Here is a 26,910-nt window from a genome sequence, read left to right on the forward strand (position 1 = left end):
ATTTTTTTTTATAATTTTATTTTATTTTTAAACTTTACATAATTGTATTAGTTTTGCCAAATATCAAAATGAATCCATCACAGGTATACATGTGCTCCCCATCATGTGTATTCTATATTTTGCAATAAGTTTGAATTTTTTCTAGTGAGACTACAGCTATATACTACTCATGTAATATATTTTCAAAATAAAAAATTTAGGTGTCATAATGATTTTCTTTGAAAATTAAATCCCTCACAGAATAATCACTTTACATTTATATATAGGCATACCTCATTCTGTTGCATTTTACTTTATTGGATTTCTAACAAATTGAAGGCATCAATCAAGTCTATTGGCGCTATTTTCCAACAGCATTTGCTCACTTCATGTCTCTGTCACATCTGGTAATCCTCATAATATTTCAAAGTTTTTCACTAAGATTATATTTGTTATGGTGATCTGTGATGTTACTATTGTAATGCTTTTGGGTTGCCACAAACCATGCTCATATAAGACAGTGAACTGCGTTTGGAGTACTCCATTGACCAGCCATTTCCCTGCCTCTCTCCCTCTCTTTGGGCCTCCCTATTCCCTGAGATCAATGAAGGCAATGGCACCCCACTCCAGTACTCTTGCTTGGAAAATCCCATGGACGGAGGAGCCTTGTCAGGCTGCAATCCATGGGGTCGCTAAGAGTTGGACACGACTGAGCGATTTCACTTTCACTTTTCACTTTCATGCATTGGAGAAGGAAATCGCAGCCCACTCCAGTGTTCTTGCCTGGAGAATCCCAGGGACGGGGGAGCCTGGTGGGCTGCCGTCTATGGGGTCACATAGAGTCGGAAACGACTGAAGTGACTTAGCATAGCATTCCCTGAGATAGAACAATCTTAAAATTAAAATTTAGGCAATTAATTACCTTAGAATGGCTTCTCACTGCTCAAGTGAAAGGAAAAGTCACATACCTCTCACTTTAAATCAAAAGCTAGAATGACTGAGTTTAGTGAGGAAGGCATGTTGAACACTGAGACAGGCTGAAAGCTATGCCTCTTGCTCCAAACAGTCAAGTTTTGAATGCAAAGGAGAAGTTTTGAAGAAAATTAAAAGTACCACTCCAGTGAACATATGAATGTAAAAAAAGTGAAACAGTCTTATTACTGATATGGAAAATGATTTTGTGCTCTGGATGGAAGATCAAATCAGTCACAATATTCCCTTTAGTCAAAGCCTAAACCACAAAAAAATCCTCTCTTCAATTCTATGAAGGCTGAGAGAGGTCAGACAGTTGCAGAAGAAAAGTTTGAAGCTAGCTGAGCCTGGTTCATGAAGTTTAAGGAAAGAAGAGATCTCCCTAACATAGAGAGCAAAGTGAATCAGCAAGTGCTGATGTAGAAGCTGCCGCAAGATATCCAGAATATCTAGCTAAGATCACTAATATAGGTAACTACACTAATACATAGATTTTCAATATAGATGAGACAGCACTCTATTAGAAGATGCCATCTAGGATTTTCTATTAAAAGAAGATGCCATCTAGGATTTTCATAGCACTGAAGTCAGTGCTCAGCTTTAGAGATTCAAAGGTCAAGCTGACTCTCTTGTTAGGGGCTCTTTTAGTTGAAGCTAATGCTCATTTACCATTCTGGACACCCTACGGCACTTAAGAATTATGCTAAATCTACTCTACCTGTGATCTATAAATGGGACCAAAAAAGCCTGGATGACAGCACATTTGTTTACAACATGGTTTGCTGAATATTTTAAGACCCCTGTCTAGACCTACTGCTCAGAAAAAAAAAAAAAAAAGGATTTCTTTTAAAATACTACTGCCTATTGACAATGAACCTGGTTACCCAAGAGCTCTGATGGAAATGCGCAATGAGATTTACACTGCTTTCATGCTCACTAACGTAACATTCCTTCTGCAGCCCATGGATCAAGGACTAATTTCTACTTTCAAGTCTTATTATTTAAGAAATACATTTCATAAGGCTATAGTTGCCAGTTTTTAATTCCAATCTCAAAGAAGGGCAGTGCCAAAGAATGTTCAAACTACTGCACAACTGCACTCATTTCACATGCTAGCAAAGTAATGCTCAAAATTCTCCAAGCTAGGCTTCAACAGTACGTGTACTGAGAACTCCCAGATGTTCAAATGGGCTTAGAAAAGGCAGAGGAACCAGAGATCAAATTCCAAGTATCCACTGGATCATAGAAAAATCAAGAGGATTCCAGAAAAATATCTACTTCTGCTTCATTGACCATGCTAAAGACTGACTGCATGGGTCACAACAAAATGTAGAAAATTCTTCAAGAGATGGGAATTTCAGGCCACCTGACCTGCCTCCTGTGAAACCTGTATGCAGGTCAAGAAGCAACAGTTAGAACCAGGCACAGAACAACAGACTGGTTCTAAATTGAGCAAGAAGTATATCAAGGCTACATATTGTCACCCTGCTTATTTAACTTATATGCAGAGTGCATCATGAGAAATGCCAGGCTGGATGAAGCGCAAGCTGGAATCAAGAGTACCAGGAGAAATATCAATAACCTCAGATATGCAGATGACACCACCCTTATGGCAGAAAGCAAAGAGGAACTAAAGAGCCTCTTGATGAAGGTGAAAGAGGACAGTGAAAAAAGCTGGCTTAAAACAACATTCAAAAAAACTCATGGCATCTGGTCCCATCACTTCATGGCAAAGAGATGTGGACACAATGGAAATAGTGACAGATTTTATTTTCTTGGGCTCCAAAATCACTGCAGATGGTGACTGCAGCCATGAAATTAAAAGATGCTTGCTCCTTGGAAGAAAAGCTATGACAAACTCAGACAGTGTATTAAAAACCAGAGACATCACTTTGATTACAAAGGTCCATCTATTCAAAGCTATGGTTTTCCAGTAGTCATGTATGGATGTGAGAGTTGGACTATAAAGAAAGTTGAGTGCCAAAGAACTGATGCTTTTGAACTGTGGTGTTGGAGAAGACTCTTGAGAGTTCCTTGGACTGCAAGGTGATCAAACTAGTCTATCCTAAAGGAAATCAGTCCTGAATTTTCATTGGAAGGACTGATGCTGAAGCTGAAACTCCAATACTTTGGTCACCTGATGTGAAGAGCTGATTCATTAGAAAAGACCTTGATGCTGGGAAAGACTGAAGGCAGGAGGAGAAGGGGATAACAGAGGATGAGATGGTTGGATGGCATCACTGACTCAATGGACATGAGTTTGAGTAAGCTCCAGGAGATGGTGAAGGACAGGGAAGCCTGGCATACTATAGTCCATGGAGTTGCAAAGAGTCGGACACAACTGAGCGACTGAACAACAACAACAATAGCTGCCATAGATAGAGATTTTCCTGAGGTTATCTGAGCAAAGGAAATTGAAAACTTTTTGGAAAGGATTTACCATCCTATATGTCATTAAGAACATACATGATTCATGGAGAGTTCAAAATATCAACAGTAACAGGAATTTAAGTTAAGACTTCCCTTGTGGCTCAGATGGTAAAGCATCTGCCTACAATGTGGGAGACCCGGGTTTGATCCCTGGGTCAGGAAGATCCTCTGGAGAAGGAAACAGCAACCCACTCCAGTACTCTTGCCTAGAAAATCCCATGGACGGAGGAGCCTGGTAGGCTACAGTCCATGGGGTTGCAAAGAGTCAGACACGACTGAGCGACTTCACTTTCTTTCTTTCAAGACTTCAGTGGAGGAAGCATTTGCAGATATAGTGGAAACAGCAACAGAACTAGACACAGAGCCCAAGATATGACTGAAATCCTACAGTCTCATGATAAAACCTTACAGATGAGGAGTTTCTTCTTACAGATGAGCAAAGAAAATGGTTTCCACTCCTGGTGAAGATGCTGTGAAGACTGTTGAAGTGACAACAAAGGATTTAGGATACTTCATAAACTTAGTTGGTAAAGCAGTGGAAGGATCTGAGAGGACTGACTCCAATTCTGAAAAAAGTTCTGTGGGTAAAATGCTATCAAACAGCACTGCAATGCTACAGATAGGTCATTCATGAAAGGAAAAGACAACACATGCAGCAAACTTCATTGTTACCTTAGTTTAAGAAATTGTCACAGCTACCAGTTATCTTTAGCAACTACCACCTGATTAGTCAGCAGCCATCAACATGGAGCCAAGATCCTCTAGCAGCAAAAAGGTTATGACTCACTGGGCTCAGATGATGATTCACATTTTTTAGCAATAAAGTCTACTGTTTTATGAAGGTATGTATATTTTTTAGACATTTCATATGTAATAGACTACAGTAAGTATAAAGGCAAGTTTTACATGCACTGGGAAACCAAAAATTAGTGTGACTATTGAAATATTTACTTTATTGCAGGGTCTGAAACTGAACCCACAATATTTCTGAGGTATGCCTGTACATATAATATAGCATAAACTCGACATAACATTATTAGGCTTCAAATTACTGTTCTGTTTTCATTTAAGGAATTCCAGTTTTAAAAATGCATTCATACCACTGTAATATACTCAAATTCCACGATGTATTCAGGCAAAACAAGGTCATGATCAAAGACAAACCACTTGCACTGCCGAACACTGCAATCACAGTTTCTTTGTCCCATGATAGAATCTAGGATAAAATAAAAATAAAAACAAGCAAAATAAATAAACACTCTTCAAAGTGAAACGTAACATACACTTTTCACCCTTACACAGATTAATAAACAACAAACTCAAAATATCATGTTATTGAGGTTTTTTTCTGTCTTCCTACCATCCTCGATAATTTCTTAATTCTATCAAGACTAGTCACCCTTTCACTATACAGACTAGTAGGGTTTAGTTTTATTCATATTCTTTTCTTTTTCTTACTTTTTCACTTTTCTAGTCAGAATTTGCCCATATAGTTTTTGATAAATATATTACTCTAAAACCTTTGTTGTTAAAAGTTGGGTAGGCTCTATCTTTTGAAATACATACAATATATTATGCACATATGTGTGTGTATAAAATAGAAAAGAAACTTTTACAAAATAAAATATCTATGCACAGAAATATAAAACTGTCATTGAAGTAGGGAACAGAAATACAGAAGTTCATTAGTGGCTAGGAACATGGTTTTACAGAGAAGTTTATAAGCTTTGTTAGATAGAGGTTAAATTATAAGCATATCTTTATTAAATGAAAATATTCTGTAGTCAGAAAGATGAAAAAAGATTTATTTCATGGCAGACATACTTAGTAAATATTTTCGAGGAATGAACACTGAATTAATCATTGGGTAGTTGGCTTGACTGATGGAGTCGTGATCATGAGCCTGAACACTCTGGCCAAGGAAAACCTTTGTAATCAAGAGGATGCCTAATATGAAAAAACAAAACATTTTAACATGAATTCATCTTAACAATTTTCCAATTTTACCTTCCTTACTGGCCCCAGACTTGATTGTATATTTATTCTGTAAAGGTAGGGATCCTAGCTATCCGTACAGCACATAGCACACTGCTTGATCCAAAATAGAGGAGCTCAATAAATATTTGTTGAATAAATAAAATGGTTATAAAAGAGGATTCCTGTGACTATATCAAGCAAAGCTTTACAGACAAGAAAGAAGGAAATAAGGCAATATTTAACAATATTTTCATGAAGTAATTTAAGAAATTTGTTGTTCTTGTTAACTGGGTAAAAATTCATCCCTGTATCATCAGTATCTAGCACATAGCACTCAATATGTCTACTGAATGGTGAACATTTCCTTTCCCTTAAATTATTAAGGAACCTTGAAATTCACCAACTTCTTAGAGTCACTGAATCCTATGAAGTAACTTGTAATTACTATGCATAAAGTATTCAGGTACTTCTTAAAACTATGTACAAGCTATGAAATGTAAATCGGGAGAACCTAACTGTTTTGTCCCTTGAACTGCAAGATCAAACCAGTCAGTCCTAAAGGAAATCAATTTTGAATACTCATTGGAGGGACTGATGCTGAAAAGCTGAAGCTCCAATACTTCGGCCACTTGATGTGAAGAGCCAACTCACTGGAAATAAGACCCTGAGACTGGGAAAAGGTCTTTTGCCAATTTTAGATTTATAACCAGGTTTTTTTACCATCTTATATTTTGTTAATTAAGGACAAATAAGGCCTGACTTCCCGAGTGCTTTATATGATGATTATTACATAAATGGGCAGAGTTCTCTTTTCTCTTTCCAGTGAATCTGGGGTTTGTATGGTGAGTGTGTATAACATATACATATTTTTAGGACACATCTTAATGAACAAAAGCATATTGTGAAAAGTGTTTATTTCATATAAGAGAGATTAAATATGAGTAACAAATGAATCTCATGCTATTGATGTTGCTGATAATAATCACTCAGTAAATATTTGTTGACAGACTAAGTAGTAGATCAGAAAGTCATGTATTACCTCACTGGTAAATACTAAATAAAAGGGGTTTCAGAAAACTTCCCAGGTTGATAAAATCAAGCATCAAAAATGTTATGAAAGTAATTAATGAATTTGAAGACTCAGAGCTTAAAAGTTCAGAAACTGCATATTTATAATACCATGTCTGAAGAGCTCATGCTCAAGAGAGTTTTTCTTCTCATCCTTGTACTTTTGCTGTAGTATTTCAATTCTGGGACACTCACATATACTTAAGCTATTAGCAAGAATGACAGCTTCTTTTCTGAGAGGCAGCTATAAAGAAAAAGCAAAGTCTGAGAATTTTTATAAGATTGACAATATTTCAACTTTACTACAGATGGTTTATCACTTTATGTCCATGTGTCTGGGCGAGGAACCTTCAGGTCACTCACTGAAAAGAAGTAGATAAACTTCAGGGACAACTTCATTCCATGAAACCATTCATGTAATGTATTTTAAATGTATATGCAAATAGATCTATGAAATATAATATTCAGTGCATATTACACTGAAGATTCTTATTTAAATAAACAGTCTAATAATTAGTCTAATAGTCTACATTATTTTCCAGATATATCTGATTGTACTAATGTATGGAAATTTTAGCTTGCATTGTGACTAGAGTTATTTCTTTAAAAGTATTTTATCAGGAATATTCATATTACTTGCTATGAAAGCAGCTCTTAAAAAAAAAGAAACAATCTGTTTTTATCAGTTAAAAATAACTAGAGCTAAGAGAGATTATATAATCTGTTTAAGACTGAAGCAGAAATTGTAAAGTCATGATTTAGACTCAGGTCTGCTCCTCCTTGTCACTATCTCGGAGTTTTGAAATTACTGGGTTGGCCAAAAAGTTTGTTTGGGTTTTTCTATACCATCTTTATTTTATTATGGTAAAAAAAAAAGGTAAAAGCTACCATTTTTAAGTGTATAATTCATTGGTATTAGTATACTCACAATGTTGTACAACTATCACCACTACCTATTTCCAGAATTTCATTCCAAATTAAAGCTGTATACTCATTAAACAATAACTCTCCATCCCTCTATCCTCTCCAACTCCTGGAAACGTCTACTTTCTGTCTCTACCAATTTGTCTATTCTAGATACTTTATGTAAGCAGGATCAGACAATATTTGTCCCATAGTGGCTTGTTTCTTTTACTTAATATAATGTTTGCAAGGTTCGTCCATGCTATAGCATGTATCAGAATTTCATTTCTTATGACTGAATAATATTCTATTGTATGTATATACCACATTTTATTTATCCATGCATCCGTTAATGGACATTTGAATTCTTTCTACTTTTTGGCTATTGTGACTAATGATGCTATGAACAAGTATCCAAGAACTTTATCATGTATATCTTACTAAATCCTCACCACTCTGTGAAGGAGATACTATTATTACCCTCATTTGCCAGAAAGGATCAAACAGGCACAGAGAGGTGAAGTCACCCAGCTGGTGAGTAGGAAAGCCAAGATTCAAATGCAGCAATATTTTCAGGTTATGTGTGCCACAATGAGAAAAGGATTAGGAAATACTGCTCTATACCCGTGTACTCCAGCTGTCTCATCAAGTGGGTGGAGGACTGAGAAAGGTTGATTGGATGTTTTGGAGCTCATGAGTGATCAAAGATAAAACAGTATCAGTATCAAGGTGGGGAAGATGAAGTGGAGAATAAAGAAATGGTGGTAGTAAAAGTAAAGAGAAAAACAGAATGACAGAAAGCACGGCAGTGTTAAGTGAATGATTTTTTTCAAGATGGAGAAAATCTTGGAGTATTTAAAACAGATTAAAGAAGTGGATTTCAAGATCATTCACAAAAGAATCACAATATAAAATGTAAGATGCCTAAAAAGATTAAATAGGCAATCATAAAGGTAAAATAATTCATGATTAAACCAACCATAGATTGAAAATACTTGGGGGAAAAAAAAAAAAAAGAATTTTGTAAAGTTCCAAAAAGCAAAACTTAAGTTTGCCCTGCTTCCACAATTATTTACACAAAATTTATATTGTATTTATAATTCTTTACATAGCATTTACATTATATTAGGTATTATAAGTAATCTAAAGATGATTTAAAGTATACAGAAGGAAGTACATAGGCTATATGCCAACAGAACACCATTTCATATAAGGGACTTGAGCATCCTTGGATTTCAGTATTTGTGGGAAGTCCTGGAACCAATCCCTCTTGAGTACTGAGGGACTGTACTTTTCAGGATAGCACTAACTTTTTTGTGAAACAGTAGAAGTTTGCTATAAATATAAATGAAAGGATTGATAATCAAACTATGCTTAATCAGTAGCAGAGCTTTATTCATCAGGAAGAAAGCATTATTTTGAATAACATTTTATGCTACCTTGCTTGTTTCACTGTCTTTGAATCCTTTTTCAAGTATTTGTAGCAGATGCTTTTTCTTCACTGTAATTTCAGGATCAAAAACATAAAAAAGGCATTCCAGCATCTTTCGATAGCTCCTTAAGAATAATTAATACAAAAAAAGTTTTAGAATTGATTTCAAAAAAGCCTGGCCACAGGTAGGATGACAATATGCCCTAGCCAGGATATTTCCCATTTATGCTGAGTGTCATTCTTAAATTTCCACTCCTCCTCAGTCTCAAAAAGAGCTTCAGTGTGGATAAACCATGAGGTCATCCTAGTCAGGAAGATGCATTAAAGGAACTGTTTACTAACAAGGATATTTTCAATACTGTAAACTTTTAACCAGAAAGACTTTTTGTTGTTGTTGATACAAAATAAAAGCAGACTATTGTAAAAATGTTTCTTATGGAAGTTAGCTTCTTACTCTGAATCATGCATATGTTCATTGTCCAAAAACTTTTGGAATTTCTCTTCAAATTTTAGTCTCAGAATACGGTTATTAACCTTGATGACACGTTTTACTTTCACTCCTGTAATACCATATGTTCTGAAGTCCCACGTACAAAAACGTGACAGAATTAATTCATAGCAGGAATTAAACCTATATGGGAATACAAAATATATACAAAGAAAATAACAGACTTTCCTTAAAATGTTGAGAACACAAAGTTACATATGAAAAAAGTAATAGCCCATATTTTATGTTTCTGCTAAAGATACATGCTGTTTTGTTTCGTATACAATCAATAAAAGAACTGCTAAACTCTGAAAGTGTTACTTAGTCATGTCAGACTCTTTGAGACCCCATGGACTGTAGCCTGCCAGCCTCTGTCCGTGGAATTCTCCAGGCAAGAATACAGGAGTGGGTTGCCATTCCCTTCTTCAGAGGCTGCCATTCCCAACCCAGGGATCGAACCTGGGCTTCCTGTACTGCATGGATTCTTTACCATCTGAACCACCAGGGAAGAATAATAGCTCTTTTATTAATAATAATATATTTGTTCTGACTAAAAGATATGGAGCAATCCTCCAATATTGTAATAGTTTCTTTTGGGGGACGTCAGTGAAACTAGACGCTTCTGGCTTGCATCTTACTGGCTACTCTTTCATGATCTTATTTGAAGCTTCTTTTTTCTCTGACAGACTTCTAAATGTTGGATTGCCCCAGGAATCAGTCTCTGGCTCCCCTCTTGTTTCCATAAACCCTATTAATAGGTGATTTCACTTGGTCCTTTGGCAATATATATTTTAAATATATACGTGTATATACATATACACACACACACACACACATATACACCTATATTTACTATACTAGTAAATTCCAACATTTTATCTTCAGGTGTTACCTTTACCCCACTTAACTGGATATACCCACACTTGAATATCTAACTACCTGCTTGCTATGTTCACTGGAACACGTAATAGGCCTCTCAAATTTAACTCACCCAACACACCTGCCTTTAAACCTGCCCCTCCTGTTTTCCACCTCAGCGTATGGCACCACCATCTAACTAGTGGCTTAGGTTAAAATCCCAGGAATAAACCATGCCTCCACGCTTCTTTACCAATATCCAACTCTTCAGCAAGTCTGTTTGGCTCTATATCTAAAATACATCCTGAATATGACTCTATTTAATCACCACTACTATTATCCTAGTTAAAATCACCATCACCTCTCAGTTGGACTATTGCCATAGCTTCATAACTAGGGATACAGAAGTGAAAGAGGCAGGATTCCTGCTCTCATTGACCCTATAATTCCAAGGGAGTTGGACAAAAAAACAAGACATAATAAATAAAATACATAAACTGACAAGTGCTCTGAATAAAGAAAGGTTTGGGGTAAGGAATGAAGCGTGGGCTACTTAAGAGAGGTCTTGGGTAAGACCTTTGGAGAAGATATTTGAGCTAAGAATTGGAGGAGAAGTAGGGGCCTGCTCTATGAAGATCTCAGAAAAAAGTAACTAAGGGCCCATGTGCTCTCTGCTGCCCTCACCTGGTCGTGCTCAAAGTAATTCTGGCCCTGTCTTACAGTAGCACAGAATTTAGATTAATTTGAAATTTAAGATAAGGAGGATCAACTGTATGGTGACTCTAGTGATAAAAAATCTGCCTTCCAATGCAGGAGATGCAGGTTTGATCCCTGGGTCAGGAAGATCTCCTGGAGTAGGAAATGCCAACCCACTCCAGTATTCTTTCCTGGAAAATTCCATGGACAGAGGGGCTTGGTGGGCTACAGTGCATGAGGTCACAAAGAGTCAGATATGACTGAATGACTGAGCATGCACTTAACGGTATGGTGACAGATGGAAACTAAATTTTTGGTGGTGAGCACGCTATAATGTATACAAAAGTATATGTATACTGTTGTACACATGAAACATATAATATTATAAACCAATGTTACTTTAATGAAAAAGAAGTTAAAAAAATTTTTTTTCCCAAAGAGAAACAAAGAAAAACAAATCTCAACATCTGGAACACTGGAACACTGGCACCAATGGTGCACACTCCCAGAAAGATCCATCTGATGAAGCAGATGAAAGCCGTCACTGTCTTTTCCCACAACATTGTAGAATGGACATTGACCGTGGGAATTGTTGTAGGAAAGAGCCATTCTGACTCCATGATGGATCTCTTTCTTTGACTTTAACCTTTGTTTTTTATTGCTTGCATGCTCAACGAATGGACAATTACTCATTTCTAGTCTGGTCTTCCAGGAATGCAAGAACCAGAAATGGCACAGGAAACTCTAAGTAGTATGATCCTTTCATAGAGCTTTTCTTTGTCTGAGAATTAATCAGTTGATCCCTTCTTTATATGAAATTCCTAGAGCCTTGGAGATAGAGAACCCTAGTACGAAGAGGACAAGGGCTCTGCTATCCGGGGTCACAGAAGTAAAGCAATTCATTCAATCACCTGGCCACACTGTGTGCATGGGGAAACATCATTCAGAGGCTGGAATACTGCTGGAGGAGGGAGAACAGACCTATACTGACAGAGAATTAATGAGACTTACAATATCGTCCATACCTCATGGAGGATGGTAACTTCTCACAGCTGAATATATGCTACTGCACTGGGGAGCACGGCAGCACTGCTCTGAGGTATCTGCATTTTAGTCTGAACCTGAAATCCTGACACCAAGACTCTCTAGGGCTTTGTATAAAATAATATTGAAATCTGCTACACCTTTCCTTCAGAGAGTCCCGTAGATTTAAGGGCAAAATTCAAACTGCCCAGCCTAGCCTGTAAGACTGTTAATGATCAGGCCCTTGTCACGTGAAACTACTGAGTTCTCGAGATGTGTTAAACTACTTACACACCCTTTCACGTGCTGTTGTTGCCTCTGCATGCAAAGTCCTTCCTCTAATTCTTTGTATAGTTAACGTCTATCTGTCCTTCAAAATTCAGATCAGAGCATCTCCCTCAAGTGCCCCACTTACCACTAGCACCTAGTATAGAATGTGACTTATGGTAGAAGCTTAATGGATGACTGCTGAGCAAGTGAACAAAATAGAAAAGACTCAAAAATTAAAAAGATTCAGTCTCTATATTCACTGAGTTTATAAACCAACAAAGTGAAAAAGTAATAGGTCAAGTATAAGCAAAATTATAGAGTATAAAAGAGATACAAATCAGTGCTACGAAGATTCAAAAAGAAGAAAGAATAACAATGACAACAGATGATGGGATTGAAAAGAATATCCCTCACAAAGGGCTGGGGATGTAAGGCATTCTGGGGGAAGGAAGCAAAACAAAGAAAACCACCTACGTGATGGTGTACCAGGTATACTCCAAAAGCAGTGAGGCATGCATAGTTTAGCTGACTCTGAAGCAGTTTGAAAAAGTTTTAAGGTAATTCGGAGATGCTACAGTGAAGGACACTGAATGTCAGTGAAGAGTTAGAATGTAATTTGGAAGATAACAAGTTGGTACAAGAGGCTTTTATTATTTTTAACAGAGTGCTTGGCGTAGGAAGGGAGCATATGGGAAACTAGGTGTCCTTACTGACTGGCTGGTAAACGCTGAGTGCCCACTACAGACAAACACTATACTAGATGCTGCAATAGTCTGAAGTAAAAGTGTCAGTTACTCAGCTGTGTCCAACTCTTTGTGATCTCATGGACTGCAGCCTGCCAGGCTCCTCTGTTCGTGAAATTCGCCAGGCTAGAATACTGCAATAGTCTAAGAGGAAGGTTATGAGGGCAGGTAATTTTGTTACAAAGGAGAGAATGAATTCAAGAGACATTATGGAGAGAAGCTGAGGGTCTTGTTTAGACTGATTAGATATGAATATTGAGGAAGAGAATAGAGTCAAGAATGGCTTCAGTGTTTATTGTGCCTCCACGACTAAGACAATGGCAGGACTACAAACAGGAATGGAGGAGCCAGAGGAAAAGGATGGTTTGCAGGCAGGATGAGGAAAACAAAAGCAAAAAGACTAAGGACTAAAGATTTTTACATTAACTTGTCTAATCTTAGCGGTCGCCTTTTGTGATAGACTTTCGTTTTTCTTATTTTACAGATAACGTTCAGATGGATTACATAACTGCTTTAAGACTATGCAGATAGAGTGTGAACCTAGGCTTTCCGATTCTAACCCCACTTTTTATTTTATTACTCTCTGGGTGAGCTCCCTTTCAAATGTGTTGAGTGTGTCTTGCCATTGGACACTGGGCTAGATTCAGCACTGGTGCAAAGGAGAAAAAATTAAGTAATTTTGACAGTGCAGGTGCAGAAGAAATGATCAAGGGAGAGTGTAAAAAGAAAAGCAGGAAGTGTCTAAGTACAAAAAATAACTAGAGAGGTGAGGTTATAAGAAAGGAATTGCTAAAAGCATCAAAATCTGCAGAGGTCAGGAGAGTGAAGTCCCCTCATTTCACTGGGTGCCCCCACTCATTCAATGAGACTGAATGTGTGAGCATCCATAGTGGTGATACGCACATAAACTAAGGTATTCAGTTACACCGAGAGATGCCTACAAATGTTCACGAATACACAAATGATGTACTCGTCTAGCATAGTAGAAGGCATATGATTTTAAATGGAGCTTAATAAAATACATTAAAATGCACTTCAAAATCCTGAATAAGCATTTAATAAGTACGTTAGCTTGCTGACTTACACCATATCAAAACCAAATATAAAATGGTATAAAGCAAAAAGTCTGAGTTTCTGTAGCTGCCTAAAACAGGGCAGCACGAAATGTTTATAAATAAAAAGATTAATTACTAAGTTATTTTATAGACAAAATTGAACCTGTTAAGTATCTATAAATTGATATGGAGACTTCAATTAGTAGTTACTGATTGAATTCAGCTACCCCTATACTAGATTTATAAGGCATGTTCTGTCTGTCCCCAGGGAGCTCACAGAGTCACATATTTTGTTCTATGGTACTTAGAAGTGATTTCTTTACATTGTAAATGCCCTGTATCTATAACTAGGTTAAAAGCTTCTCAACTACGAGGACAGTATCTTTGATGCTTTGGAGTCCCCGTTTGATAAATGCTATATGATGTCAATAGATAACTAAATTGGCAATGCATAGGTAAATAATACGATCTGTAACGAAAATGCTATAGTGGCAAGTCTACTCAACAGGCAAGTCTCTGTAAAGTCGGGACTTTTTAAAATTGAAAAATAAAGCCCTTTAATTTTATAGAAGAAATGAAGCTAAGAAATATGCAGCGATACACAATTAGAAATCTGCAATGCTCTTGTACTATAAACAAAGGTTTTTTTGGTAAAAAACTATATTTTCCAGTTTATATTTATAGTTTATATAAATATACAGATATTTATATAAACTTTATATTTATAGTTCTAGCTCTATTCCAGTACTTTTTCATTAAATGGTAAGTCATCGGCTTGAAAAATATTACTAACGATCAGTGTTTAAATAAAGTAAATAGCTATGTGCCACACAGAGTAATTTAAAGCATTTGAACAGTTGTTTCTTAATATACATAAAAGATCAGGGCTAAGGTAGTCGTCAAGCTTGTAGTATGGTAAAAATAACCAACAGTTCTTAAAATTCTGCCAACATATATCTGATGGTCTCCTTAAAATGGATCCAGGTTATTCTTATTAAAACCAAGTAAAAATTATTAATGCTTATTAAAAATCCACCAATGACACAGTTACCTAAATGGCTTTTTAGTTATCTTGCTTTTACATATTTTTATAAAAGCTAATCTACTTGTTTTATAAAGAGCTTACTTTGTGGTAAGTTAAAAAGAAATAAATAACAAAAAAATAACTCATGTAGGTTGAGTGAATACAAATGAATGACTGAAGAATGATGCATACATCCTGCAAGAGATACCATTCAATTCTTACACTTGAAAAATCAAGGCCTCCACTTGTTTACATGGAAAGTGGGGTAACTTTTATATGAAAAGGCACTTTTTATACGAAAGGTAAAAGTGATAGTTGCTCAATCTTGTCCAACTCTTTGTGACCCAAGGACTGTAGCCCATCAGGCTCCTCTGTCCATGGGGTTCTCCAGGCAAGAATACTGGGGTGGGTTGCCTTCCCTTCTTCAGGGGCTCTTCCCCTACCCAGGCATCCAACCCAGGTCTCCTGCATTGTAGGCAGATTCTTTACCATCTGAGCCACCAGGGAAGTCCACCTTTTATGTTTGTACATAAAAAACAAATTATTATGGTTAAACAAACAGTGATAATCACTGGGCAAGTGGGTGTACTGAAACAAAAGAAAATATTTTAAAATATTCCTTTTCCCTTGGGCAGAGTGTCTTATACTTTTCCACCAAAGTTCCCCAGGAACGTTCAGTAGCTTTTACTCACAGAACTGAGTTAGAGCCTCATCTAATAGAATCAGGGGGCTTGGCTTAAAGTGCGTGCATGCTTGCTGCAGTGCTAAGTCACTTCAGTCGTGTCCAATTCTGCAAAGCCATGGACTGTAGCCTGCCAGGCTCCTTTGTCCATGAAGTTCTTCAGGCAAGAATACTGGAGTAGGTTGCCATGCCTTTTTCAAGGGGATCTTTCCCACCCAGGGATCGAACCCATGTCTCCCTGCAGCTCCTGCATTGCAGGCAGATACTTTCACACATGTTTCTTTCTAAAAGTTACTGAAGTTTTGCATTTTAGTCCATAAAAATCAGTGTTTGTTTCAACACTGACTGTGAGCAAAACCATCCTTGGGGGTGAAATACCAAGTCCATTCTGTAGCTTTAAACATTTCCTGGTTTCTCCCCACAATTCAAGTTTGTAGAATGTTTCTAGAGTTCGAGGGAAATCTTCAGCTCATTCATAGGCTTCTTGATTTTGAGAAAATGATTGCAGAAATGTGAAAGTTGTAATTATGACATTTTTGTGCCAAGGCTCTTTTTTAGGATCATTCTTGAAGGTTGTACCCTCTAGTTGGGCTTCCCCAGTGGCTCAGCAGGAGACACGGTTTCAATCCCAGGGTCAGGAAAATCCCCTGGAGTAGGAAATGGCAACCCACTCCAGTATTTTTGCCTGGGAAATGCCATGGACAGAGAAACCTGGTGGACTACAGTCCATGGGGTTGCAAAGAGTTGGACCCGACTGAGTGACTGCGCGCGCACGCGCACGCACACACACACACACACACACACACATACGCACACTCTCTAGCTGAAGCAACACAACCACTTCCTTGTTCCACCAGTAGGCCTTGATTCTGAAGTGCAGATGCCTGCTTCTGGCTTCTGTTTTGGGTGGCTATTCTGTTTTTGTCCAGATGGACTTTCCACCCGAATTCCTAGTTTTTAAGTATCTGCCTTATTTTAAAACTCATAAAGTCTACGTGCACCCCGACTCCGGCTAGTTCTAGACGACTAGTTTGACTCTGTGGGCTCCCAGGCAGGATCCTCCAGTGTTTACAACCTGCTGCTGCCAACCCTGCCTTGCCATTCCTTTTCTGCTCTCGCTTCTCACCCAGTAGTCAGAAACCAGGGCTATATTCAGTCCAGAAATAAACAGTACAGACACAAAATAAATGCTTAACCATAACTCTTCTAAATTATATTCTGCTCTTGGGCTAAGGGAAATTGAGTAAAAAGTAAAGAATTACTATTAGGATGTTTTCAAGTTAGCTCATGGCAATTGTGTAAACAGAGAAATGTATAGGTGTAAAGTAAGTAACTGCCAATTTTCAGTTGATGAATACTCTATATGGAAAGTGTGTTGAAATGGGACATTTTAAGATTTTTATAAGTTGATATTTTGGTCTATGATCCTAAGCACTTAAGATTAGTTTTAAAGCTATAACTAAATTTCAAAAGATTTACCAGTCATCAGATCGAGTGCCTTCTTCAAAGTGGATATTTCCCACCGTCTCCAATTCAATTAACAAAAATGGGATTAATAAACTATGACTTTTCTTCTTTCGCTTTACTTCAATACGATAAATTGCTTCAATTCTATTTAAGAAAAAAAAAACATTAAAATTATCTAAAAATCACAACACTAAAATTTATGATAGCTTCTTCTAAGTTGATGTCAAAATATAAGGCTTTCATCAGTGGATAAAGAAAGCTTGATGTTAACAGTTAAACCAAGTAAAAGACATTCTATTTTTGGCAATTATAATCACCTCAAATTTTGTTAACCTCAGAAGAAGTGAAGGTTAGAAGACTCCTGGCTTTACCATTTATGATTCTCAGATTTTAGACAAATCACAACATTTTTCTACTGCAATATCTCAGAAAATAACATTATTGACAGTACTTATACCTGAATAGGCCTTTTTGAGGATTATATGCAAAATATATGTAAAGCTCTTAGAAAAGAATTTGGCACTGAGGAAGAACTCAGTAAGTATTAGTTATTATTTTGTTAGTATTATTATAGGGCAAACTAACTTATCCACTTAGTGCCCTCTTAAGTAAAAGGAAACTCACAGTACTTACTAAGTCTTCTTGATTTCTGTTTCTAGTTGATACTCAACCTGAATTTGTTTCTACATATTTCCAGACAACTTTTGTATGTGCTTTGCCCAGTCTCATCTATGTTGTGAGTTTCTGCACCAGTAGCAGCTAATGTTAGAAAAAACTAATGTTTTTAGTTTGCAGATACTAGAGTAACGGTGCAACAAGAAGCCACTCAAAGGAAATGCACTGTTTCTAGTGAAGTATTGCCTCTGTAAAAAACTAAATTTAGCTTTGAACCAGAGATGCCCATGTCGCCTAAGAACTGGGCTGGAAACACATTTTGTGTTGTACTTCATACTGTAATTCTTTCCATTCCTGAAGGAGAGAATTGGGCTCAACTAATGACCTAGAACTTTCTTTTTCTTCATGTTTCAAATTTGAACAACTAGATAATTCATTAAACATACTCATCTAGTTTTTTGTTCCAGAATGTTACCCTTTCATTCAAGGCATTTAGTTTGATCACTATCTTCTGTTGAAGACTTGGTTCTTCTGTGACAGTTTCACAGATTTTTGATTTTTCAAGCTCAGTTACTTTATTGTTATTGGATCTATCATTGTGTCCTTTCCCAGATCCTTTGAGTTCAGTCAGTTCCCGTTCCAACTGTTGAAATCAATGTGCCAGAGAGCAAAATCATTTAGTGGAATCTATTAAATATTTAGTTAACTTAAATTAGTAAAGTAGAAACCTAGATATAAATAAGTCAAACTTCATAAAACCATGGCAAACACATGATTATAACTTTAGTTCAAGTTCAGTCACCCAGTTTCTCTTGCCCAAATGAAAGACAATATTAACTACTTCAAACATAGCAGTCCTCTCAATTGAAAATGAGAAAAGCAAAGAAGTAAATTTTAAAATATTATTGATGAGTTAGCTTCCATTAAAGTAAAATGATAAGAAATGCTGGTTTTGATACAAAGAAAATACCTAAACTAGAAATAATGTGACTTTTACCACTCCTACTTTTCAATTTTTCAACTATTTTGGTATTCTGGGAAAAATTAACATAAAAATACATAAAAGCATGGGTATAGCAGTGCACATTTTTCTCTTTGCCTCAGTCTCCTATATGACTCTGCAAAATAGTTATCAACATAACTATTGATATTTGGGATTTTTTTTTGTTCATAAAGGACTTTTTTGCATTCATTGGTATTTTTAAAATGTATTATATTAAAGTATAAGATTTATCTTTATTATGGAGGTTTTGAACCTTCCCTTAAATTTTGAGCCCAGAGTGAGTGCCTCACTTGCCTTACCCTAACCCCAGTCTTGTAGGATGGATTTCAAGATAAATTGTACTGTACACAGACAGGTATATACAAATAGACTAATTTGTTAAGTTTCCCTACTCCCTTCTCTGTAATGGCTATATATAGTTGTTAAAAAACCAAGTAAGCATATTTTATAAAATTGTCTGTAGTTTATAAAACATATAGCTATTATTTTTCACATATTAATATATCCATTTGCACATGAAAATGGCAGATAAAGAGTGATTTCCATATACTGGTTCTCCTGTGATTTCTTATTCAAATAAATAATTTAAATTATGCTCATGTTTTAACTTTAAGAATATTTTTTGACTATAACCGAATTTAAACTTGTTCATTTCAGAAAGAGTATTAATGTATTTAAAAACTTGGTTTTTAATGGCTACATACCATTCTATCTTAAGAATGAATAATTCTTCCTGTCTTTTTAAATTTAAACATTTAGGTAGTTTCCAGTTTTTATTATTATTAATAGCACAGTGATGAATATTCTTATATATAAGTATTTATCCAAATCTAGTAGTAGATTTACTGGGTCAAAGGCTATGAGCATTTTTAGACTGTTAGTAATATATATGACCCAATTACACTCTCATCAGTGGTGTAATAGTGTCATACCCATCTTTACCAGGTGGGCTTCTCAGGTGGCTCAGAAGTAAAGAATCTGCCTGCCGATGAAGGAGATGCAGAAGACTCGAGTTCAATCCCTGGGTTGTGAAGATCCCCTGGAGTAGGAAATGACTATCCATTCCAGTATTCTTGCCTGAAAAAATCCCATGGACAGAAGAGCCTAGTGGGCTACAGTCCATGGGGTTGCAAACAGTCAGAAGCGACTGAGCATGCACACATGCATCTTCACCAGGCAGGCTACGACAAATTTATAGGTGAAAATGGTTGCTTGTTGTCTTATTTCATACCCAGAAATTAACAGTCAGACTGAGGTCTTCTTTCAAATGTTTATTAGTCAGTTTTTATTTCTTCTATTGTAAAATGAAAGTTCATGGAATTTGTTCAATTTTTCTATCTGGATATTTCCTTTTTGTTTTGTTTACGAGTACCTTTATCCTAAACAAAATTTTTCAGATTGTCATTTATTATTTATTTTCATTAATGATGCTTTTTAGTACAAAAGCACTTTTTAAAATCAAATCTTAATTCTGTCCTTCATGATTTATAGTGTTTTTCTAGAGTTTATAGTATTTTTCTTATTTGGCAGACTGAGATCAGTCAAATATATTAATCTATATATTCTCTGCCTTTTTATGATTTTATTTTTACATTTAATTATTTTTCCCCATTATATTAGCTTTTGGTAAAGTATAAAGTAAGGACTCAATTCTCCTACTCCCAAGTAGTGTGACTATTTTCGTAACACTATTGTTTAAATACACCATTATTTTCCTATACTTTTTAAATACAATAAATTCTGATACATACAAAATTCTGTTTTGAGGTAATTCTTCATTTTTCAGAGTCCACTTTTAGTAAAGGAAATTCAATTTATTCTAAATAATAAAGGAACATATAACTACTAAAGTATAGCTTGTTATAAAGTTCCCACCATGTTGTATACCTTAATAGTGTTAGTGAAGGAATATTTTAGCTCTTTAAACAAAAAATGAATTTTGAGCACAGCCTGCTGGTATCTAATAAAAATGCAGTGAAATAAGTCTCACAGATCTCTATAACTCAGTGAATCATATTGAATTACCCAGTATTTTTAAAATTCTGTAAATTAATAAGCCTATACCCTTTTTAAATTGCAGACTTCTAAGCACAGAATGAAGCCAAGTTAAGTACCTAGAATCAAAACATTTTCAGGGCAAACTTACTTGAAACTTGGTACTAATGTATATGTATAATTCTATACATATATATAAAATTTAAAAGATAATGCCATCTGCCAGTTTTCTTAAGACATGGCTATTGAAATTTTACGATATTATCTTACATTTTTTTTCAAAAAGTTGAATAATTTTATTCGTTCTTCTGGCAACTTCTGTAATTTACATTTTCGATCATTTAGTTTTTCAAGATCTTCATTAAGATGCCTCTGAACAGTTTTTATACGCATATTGTAATACATTATTTTTTTCATTGCTGTGGTCTAAAAGTGAGAAAAAACCCAGAAGGTTAGCTGAAACAAAACATTATAGGTAATTATTAGTGGTATTATATGAGTATGGTGTGTTTATATAAAAATTTAAAGTTTTACATGCTCAGTTACTAATAATATTAGTTGAAATGATAATGGTTATACAGAATTCTCTACTCAAATTTAATAAGCAAAATATAAAAATCTCAAAGATTTTCTCTGTGGGTAATATTTTAAGTGTGGGGCATATTTACATTTACTTTCAGGATGCCAACATAAAGAGAATATAGATAGAACTCAATTTACAAATATCATTTAGGTAATGCAGCAGTACTACTAAAGCTAATGTATTATTCCTATTTGATTAATTGAAAAAATAAATTTAAGATAATAAAAGCAAAGGTAACATTATTCATTTTTTAAAATCATGTTTAAGAAAGAGCATTTCGTGTTTTTTTTTACAAATTTGTAAAATGATGCTCTAGATGAATTTGTTTTAGATTAAGCAAGTTACTAAACTGTCAATCTAATTCAGTTATCTTGAATTTCTTAATATCAATGGATCATGTAGTTATTAATGCTTATCATGATAAACTGAAAATCCACCATTAAGTAATACACCAGGCACCAGGAGCTTTGCAGGCACAACTAGCTTCTCCCCATTTTACAGACTGGAAAGTGGAGGCTCGAGAAATCTTGGAAAGCACTTCAGGTTTCTTAAGAGAACCATGGCCAGCCTGCCTCAGAAACTCCTGTTCTTTCCATGGCACCTGGGAGTTTCCTTGACCTTGAGCTTCTTCCTGTTTGGATTTCTTGATATGGGTGTGGTGGATTCTTTACCAGCTGAGCCACTGGAAGTTATATCACATTTGATAAAGACATCATAGTGGTGAACCAGACATGTTCCCAGTACTGCACATGATTTACAGTTTAGTGGGAGGATATAGATCAAGCCCTGAGCCTTTGGAGTGGGAGCACTGACTCCAAGATCCTAGACTACCAGAGAACTAACCCTCAGGTCAGTTCAGTTCAGTCACTCAGTTGTGTCCAACTCATTGTGACCCCAAGGACTGCAGCAGGCCAGGCTTCCCTGTCCATCACCAACTCCTGGAGTTTACTCAAACTCATGTCCATTGAGTCGGTGATGACATCCAACCATCTCATCCTCTGTCATCCCCTTCTCCTCCTGCCTTCAATCTTTCCCAGCATCAGGGTCTTTTCAAATGAGTCAGCTCTTCACATCAGGTGGTGAAAGTATTGGAGTTTCAGCTTAAGCATCAGTCCTTCCAATGAATATTCAGGACTGATTTCCTTTAGGATGGACTGGTTGGATATCCTTGCGGTCCAAGGGACTCTCAAGAGTCGTCTCTAACACCACATTTCAAAAGCATCAATTCTTCAGCACTTAGCTTTCCTTATAGTCCAAGTCTCACATCCATACATGACCACTGGAAATACCAGAGCTTTGACTAGATGGACCTTTGTTGCCAAAGTAATGTCTCTGATTTTAATATGCTGTCTAGGTTAGTCATGACTTTTCTTCCAAGGAGCAAGCATCATTTAATTTCATGGCTGCAGTCACCATCTGCAGCGATTTTGGAACTCCCAAAAATAGTCTGTCACAATTTCCATTGTTTTCCCATCTATTTGCCATGAAGTGATGGGACCAGATGCCATGATCTTAATCTTCTGAATGTTGAGTTTTAAGCCAACTTTTTCACTCTCCTCTTTCACTTTCATCAAGAGGCTCTTTAGTTCTTCTTCACTTTCTGCCATAAGTGTGGTGCCATCTACATATCTGACGCTATTGATATTTCTCCTGGCAATCTTGATTCCAGCTTGTGCTTCATCCAGTCCAGCATTTCTCATGATGTACTCTGGACATAAGTTAAATAAGCAGGGTGACAATATACAGCCTTGAAGTTCTCCTTTCCCTATTTGGAACCAGTCTATTTTTCCATGTCCAGAATTTTCCACAGTTTGTTGTGATCCACACAGTCAAAGGCTTTGGCATAGTCAATAAAGCAGTAGTAGATGTTTTTCTGGAACTCTCTAGCTTTTTTGATGATCCAACAGATGTTGGCAATTTGATTTCTGGTTCCTCTGCCTTTTCCAAATCCAGCTTGAATCTGGAAGTTCATAGTTCACGTACTGTTGAAGCCTGGCTTGGAGAATTTTGAGCATTACTTTGCTAGCGGAACTAACCCACAGTTCAGTTCAGTTCAGTTCAGTCGCTCAGGCGTCTCCGACTCTTTGTGACCCCAGAATCGCAGCACACCAGGCCTCCCTGTCCATCACCAACTCCCGGAGTTCTCCCAGACTCATGTCCATCGAGTCAGTGATGCCATCCAGCCATCTCATCCTCTGTGGTCCCCTTCTCCTCCTGCCCCCAATCCCTCCCAGCATCAAAGTCTTTTCCAATGAGTCAACTCTTCGTATGAGGTGGCCAAAGTACTGGAGTTTCAGCTTTAGCATCATTCCTTCCAAAGAAATCCCAGGGCTAATCTCCTTCAGAATGGACTGGTTGGATCTCCTTGCAGTCCAAGGGACTCTCAAGAGTCTTCTCCAACACCACAGTTCAAAAGCATCAATTCTTCGGCACTCAGCCTTCTTCACAGTCCAACTCTCACATCCATACATGACCACAGGAAAAACCATAGCCTTGACTAGACGACTAGGGAGTATCAAATAGTGAGAACTCACACAAAGGAAACCACTTGAATACAAGACCCGCATCACCCAACCACCAGTAGCACCTTGTGCAGGACACCTCGTCTAAACAACAAACAAAACAAAAATACAAATGCAATCATCAGCATTTTACCAGTAGTCATGTACAGTTATGAGAGTTGGACTATAAAGAAAGCTGAGCACCGAAGAATTGATGCTTTTGAACTGTGGTGTTGGAGAAGAGTCTTGAGAGTCCCTTGGGCACCAAGGAGATCCAACCAGTCCATCCTAAAGGAAATCAGTCCTGAATACTCATTGGAAGGACTGATACTGAAGCTGAAACTTCAATACTTTGGCCACCTGATGCAAAGAACTGACTCACTAGAAAAGACCCTAATGCTGGGAAAGACTGAAGGCAGAAGGAGAAGGGGCTGACAGGATGAGATGGTTGGATGGGATCACTGACCTGATGGACATGAGTTTGAGTAAGCTCCAGGAGTTGGTGATGGACAGGGAAGCCTGGCGTGCTGCAGTCCATGGGGTTACAAAGAATCAGACATGACTAAGCAGCTGAACTGAAATGAACTGATTCATCAGCAGACAGGATTACCACCTCAGTCAGCCTTGCCCATCAGAGGAAAAACAAACAAACAAACAAAAACTCAGCACAAATCTCACCCTATATGAAGCTTACACAAACCACTGGACCAACCTTAGGAGGGCAGAAACCAAAAGGAAGAAAGAATTCAACCTTGAAGCCTGTAAAAAGGAGACCTCAAACACATTAAGTTAAAAAAAATAATGAAAAGGCAGAGAAAAACTACACAAATGAAGGAACAAACTAGAAACACAGAAGTCCAAATAAATGAAGAGGAAATAGGCAAACTACCTGAAAAAGAACTCAGAATAATGATAGTAAAGATGATTAAAAACCTTGAAAACAGAAAGGAGAAAATGCAAGAATAAATTAACAAAGACCTAGAAGAATTAAAGAATAAACAAACAGAGACAACACAATTACTGAAATTAAAAATACCCTAGAAGGAATCAATAGCAGAATATCTGAAGCAGAAGAATGAATCACTGAGCTGGAAGATTAAATGGTGGAAATAACTTCTGAAGAAAAGAAAGTAAGAATGAAAAGAACTGAGGACAGTCTCAGAGATCTCTGGGACAATATAAACATATCAACATTCTAATTACAGGGGTCCCAGAAGAAGAAGAAAAAAAGAAAGGGTATGAGAACATTTTTTAAGAGATTATAGTTGAAAATTTCCCCAACATGGAAAAGGAAATAGTTAATCAAGTCCAAGAGGCACAAAGATTACCGTACAGGATAAACCCAAGAAGAAACATGCCAAGACACACACTAATCAAACTAACAAAGACTAAACACAAAGAAAGAATATTAAAAGCAGCAAGGGAAAAGCAACAGGTAACATACAAGGGAAACCCCATATGCTTAACAGCTGATTTTTCAGCAGAAACTCTGCAGGCCAGAAGGGAATGGCAGGATATATTTAAAGTACTGAAAGGGAAAAATCTACAGCCAAGATTACTGTACCTGGGAAGGATCTCATTCAAAATTGATGGAGAAATAAAAAGCTTTTCAGACAAACAAAAGTTAAAGAGAATTCAGTACCACCAAACCAGCTTTACAACAAATGTTAAAGGGACTTTATAGTCAAGAAATATAAGAGAAGAAAAAATATCTACAAAATCAACCCCAAACAATTAAGAAAATGGCAATAGGAACATATATATCAATAATTACTTTAAATGTAAATAAGCTAAATGTTCCAAACAAAAGACACAGACTGGCTGAATGAATACAAAAACAAGACCTAAACATATGCTGTCTACAAGAAACCCACTTCAGACCTAAAGACCCATATAGACTGAAAGTGAGAGGATGGAAAAATATATTCCATGCATATGGGAAGCAAAAGAAAGCTAGAGTAGCAATCCTCATGTCAGACAAAATAGACCCTAAAATAAAGAAGATTACAAGAGATAAGGGAGGACACTACATAATGATAAGGAATCAATCCAAGAGGAAGACATAATTGTAAATATCTATGCACCCAACATAGGAGCACCTCAATACATAAGACAAACACTAACAGACATAAAGGAGAAACTGACAATAACACAATAATAGTAGGAGACTTTACCACCCCACTCCACACCAATGGAAAGATCATCAAAACAGAAAATTAATAAGGAAACACAAGTCTTAAATGATACATTACATGAAATGGATCTCACTGATATCTTCAGGACATTCCATCCAAATGCAAAAGAGTACACCTTCTTCTCAAGTACACATGGAACATTCTCCAGGATAGACCACATCTTGGGTCACAAATCAAACCTCAGTAAATTAAAGAAAACTGAAATCACATCAAGCATCTTCTCTGACCACAATGCTATGAGACTAGATATCAATTACAAGAAAAAAACTATAAGAAACACAAACACATGGAGATTAAACAACACGTTTCTAAATAACCAACAGGTTACTGAAGAAATCAAAAGGGAAATCAAAGAATTTCTAGAGACAAATGACAATGAAAAGACAATTCAAAACCTATCAGTTCAGTTCAGTTCAGTCATTCAGTCATGTCCAAATCTTTCTTTTTTTTTTTTTAATTTAATTTTATTTTTAAACTTTACATAATTGTATTAGTTTTGCCAAATATCAAAATGAATCCACCACAGGTATACATGTTCTGACCCCATGGACTGCATCACGCCAGGCCTCCCTGTTCATCACCAACTCCCGGAGTTTACTCAAACTCATGTCCATTGGGTCAGTGATGCCAATCAACCATCTCAGCCTCTGTCGTTCCCTTCTCCTCCTGCCTTCAATCTTTCCCAGCATCAGGGTCTTTTCTAGTAAGTCAGTTCTTTGCATCAGGTGGCCAAAGTATTGGAGTTTCAGCTTCAGCATCAGTCCTTCCAATGGATATTTAGGACTGATTTCCTTTAGGATGGACTGGTTTGATCTCCTTGCTGCCCAAGGGACTCTCAAGAGTCTTCTCCAATACCACAGTTCAAAACCATCAATTCTTCAGCACTCAGTTGTCTTTATAGTCCAACTCTCACATCCATACATGACTACTGGAAAAACCATAGTTTGACAAG

The 26,910-nt window shown here is 36.6% G+C and overlaps 1 protein-coding gene across 1 annotated transcript in view; it reads right to left on the minus strand.

Annotated features, from left to right (window-relative positions):
* Positions 1–26,910, minus strand: part of LOC104994251 (leucine-rich repeat-containing protein 9) — a 160,912-nt gene that overhangs the window by 107,658 nt on the left and 26,344 nt on the right. Inside the window, exons 8-15 of the mRNA XM_010847764.1 lie at positions 20,950–21,105; positions 18,128–18,324; positions 17,079–17,210; positions 9,216–9,392; positions 8,769–8,886; positions 6,538–6,670; positions 5,206–5,328; positions 4,482–4,597 (exon numbers count right to left, since the gene is read on the minus strand). Of these exons, the coding sequence (XP_010846066.1) occupies positions 4,482–4,597; positions 5,206–5,328; positions 6,538–6,670; positions 8,769–8,886; positions 9,216–9,392; positions 17,079–17,210; positions 18,128–18,324; positions 20,950–21,105 (1,152 nt within the window). The remainder of the gene's footprint in view (positions 1–4,481; positions 4,598–5,205; positions 5,329–6,537; positions 6,671–8,768; positions 8,887–9,215; positions 9,393–17,078; positions 17,211–18,127; positions 18,325–20,949; positions 21,106–26,910) is intronic.

The sequence above is a fragment of the Bison bison genome, unplaced genomic scaffold (assembly GCF_000754665.1).
Source record: "Bison bison bison isolate TAMUID 2011002044 unplaced genomic scaffold, Bison_UMD1.0 scf7180017864254, whole genome shotgun sequence".
NCBI lineage: Eukaryota > Metazoa > Chordata > Mammalia > Artiodactyla > Bovidae > Bison > Bison bison.